The 2,835-nt window shown below is 48.4% G+C and overlaps 1 protein-coding gene across 1 annotated transcript in view; it reads left to right on the top strand.

The window, feature by feature from the left end:
- Positions 1-367, top strand: part of WAPAL (wings apart-like homolog (Drosophila)) — a 90,843-nt gene extending 90,476 nt beyond the window's left edge. The window contains exon 20 of the mRNA XM_010854509.1: positions 282-367. Within this exon, the coding sequence (XP_010852811.1) occupies positions 282-367 (86 nt within the window). The remainder of the gene's footprint in view (positions 1-281) is intronic.
- The last annotated feature ends 2,468 nt before the right edge of the window (positions 368-2,835 follow it).

Below are 2,835 nucleotides of genomic sequence, written 5' to 3'. Positions count from 1 at the left end.
ATGTCCCCCCAGGGCTCTTGCACTGGTGCCAAGCCACTCTCTAGGTTCAGCCTTGGGTGACCTATCTTCCCCAGCTTCCAGACACATCAGTGTGCAACCTAGCTCTGAAACGTCCCCTGCTCCCGCCCACCAACTGGCCACAGCTGCCCATTCCCTCTGGAGTCTGAACATCTCCCCATGGCATTCAAGGACCCCCATGGTTTGTTTTCATCACCTGCTCCATCCCTTGCGTCCTCTGTTCTCACTTCAGATACTGCTGTGTCCTCCCATCTCATCTGCAGGCCCAGTACTTCTTCTGAGGGCTGCCAAGCAGGCTGACTCAACCTTCTGCCCCCAAGACCGGCTCTACACTGACAAGCAGCAGTAAGGAGGGTGGGAGATCGCCCTTGGCAGACTCCAAATCCAGGGCTCCAGTCCCTGCCTGCACCTCTGAATGGATGGTGGAGGAAACCTCATCCCTGAGCCCAATCAGGTAGATGTTCCCCTCCACTTAGCTCCCATCACCCAGCACGGGAATTGGAGGCCCCCGGAGGAGTACGCCACCCAAAGACTACCTGGAGAGGAATCTGATACTGGCGGGTTCTAAGGGCTGCCTTAGGCTGCCTGTCCTTGTCTGACCTCTCCCTGGGCTCTCGCCAGCATGCCGGGCCCAGCGGGCGCAGAGCCAGGATTTGCGGGTGTCACCACTTGGGTAAGTAGGTGGGCGGAGTGACACGTCCTGGCATAGGCCTCGCCTCCAGGGACCTCTCCCTTCCCCTGGCCACCACGGAGGCACTCCTTAGGAGGTGTGGGCACCTGGTGCCTCCATTCAAGCCCGCTCCCAGCCTTCGGAGAAGGGATGGAGGGCCAATCTGTCTCGCTCACTCCCCGCAGTCCTTAGGGAAGCCCATCGTCTCTGGATTGACTGCCCTGGACCAACTCCTTCTGGGCCTGGAAGGTGTGACTTGGTGGGTGGCGAGGCTGACCCCAAACCAGTGCAAACAGCTCCAGAGCCCAAGTCAGGCTGGGGTCCGCTTGAGCGGGGCACTGGGGAAGTCCATAATGTGGGCAACTGCAAGGGGAAGCCCGGAGAGAAACGGGAGTCGGCCATAAGGAGCCCCCAGGACAAGCCGCGTGGAATGGGCTGCCTCCTCCCAGGTCCGGATTGTTGCCTGGGGCTCAGCGGACTGCAGGCCTCTACCCTCTTGCGTCGGGTTGCAGGCCGGGCCGGTTCAACAACTGCTCAGGGCCACGTGCTAAGGCCTGCCGGTCTGACCCCCGGGCTCGCCAACCGACTGCGGGGCTCAGATCCCCAAGGCCCTCCTCGCTGTCTGCTCTCCGGTTCTGGGTTGGACTGGAGAGGCCTCTGGGCTCCGCAGGGGTCAGGTCCAAGAAATACAGTCCTTTCCTTGATTACAGCACCCCCGCAGTGAGCTTGCAGCACGGTAGCCATTTCCCAACCTTGCCTGGACTAGAGGTCCCTGGAGCCGTCCTTCTTTCCTACCTGACAGACTAGGCTTCTGTGGGCGTATCCTCGGGTGATCGAGTTAGAAGTTCTTAGTCTGTATCAAATATCCAGTATATAGAAAATGACACAAAACCAAATGTGAAGCTTAGTGAATTATTACAAAAAGAATAACCTTGTATGGTTCAGTATCTTCAAGTCAATGTGATATACCACATAAACAAACTGAAGAATTAAAATCATATGTTCAACTCAATAGATGCAGAAAAAACTTGTGGCAAAATTCAACATACATTTATGATAAAAATTCTCCAGAAAGTAAGTATAAAGGGAACATACCTAAACACCATAAAGGCCACATATGATAAGCCCAAGCTAATATTGTATCCAACAGATAAAAGCTGAAAGCGTTTCCTCTAAGATCAGGAACAAGACAAGGATGCCCACTCTTGCCACTATTACTCAACACAGTATTGGAAATCCTAGCCACAACAGTCAGACAAAAACAAAAAAATAAAAGGAATACAAAATGGAAAGGAAGAAGTAAATCTGTTACTGTTCACAGGTGGTATGATATCATACATAGAAAATCATAAAGCCATCATCAAAAAACTACTACAGCTCATCAATCAATTCAGTAAAGTTGCAAGATACAAAATCAACATACACAAATCTGTCGCATTCTATACACTAAGAATTCTCAGAAAGAGAAATTAAGAAAACAATCCCAGGTGCTATCACATCAGAAAGAATAAGACACTGATGAAAGAAACTGAAGATCATATCAAAAGATGGAGAGAATACTGTGTTCATGGATTGGAAAGATTAATATTGTTACAATGACCATACTACCAAGGCAAACTACAGGTTCTATCCAATCCACGTCAAAACACCAACAGCATTTTTCAGAGAACTAGAGCAAATATTTCTAATATTTGTATGGAAATGAAGACTCCAACTAGCCAAAGCAACCTTGAGAGAAAAGAACAGATATGGAGGTATCATGCTCCTGGACTTTATACAACAAAACTACAGTAATCAAACCACTGTGATGTTGGCACAAAAACAGACAAATAGATCAATGGAACAGAACAGAGTGTCCTCAGAAACAAAACCCATAAATAAACGGTCAGTTAATCTACAACAAAAGAGGCAAGAATCTACAATGGGGAAAAGACAGGGCTCTTCGTAAATGTGCTGGGAAAAACTGGACAGCTACATGTAAGAGAATGATTAGAGCACTTTCTCACACTATATAAAAAAATAAACTGAAAGTGAATTAAAGACCTAATTGTAAGACCAGAAACCATAAAACTTCTAGAAGAAAGCAAACAGAACACTCTTTGACATAAATTGTAGCAATTTTAAAATAATTTATCTCCTAAGACCAG

Source organism: Bison bison, unplaced genomic scaffold (assembly GCF_000754665.1).
Source record: "Bison bison bison isolate TAMUID 2011002044 unplaced genomic scaffold, Bison_UMD1.0 scf7180017864341, whole genome shotgun sequence".
Classification (NCBI taxonomy): domain Eukaryota; kingdom Metazoa; phylum Chordata; class Mammalia; order Artiodactyla; family Bovidae; genus Bison; species Bison bison.
This window is presented reverse-complemented; position numbering and strand designations above follow the sequence as displayed.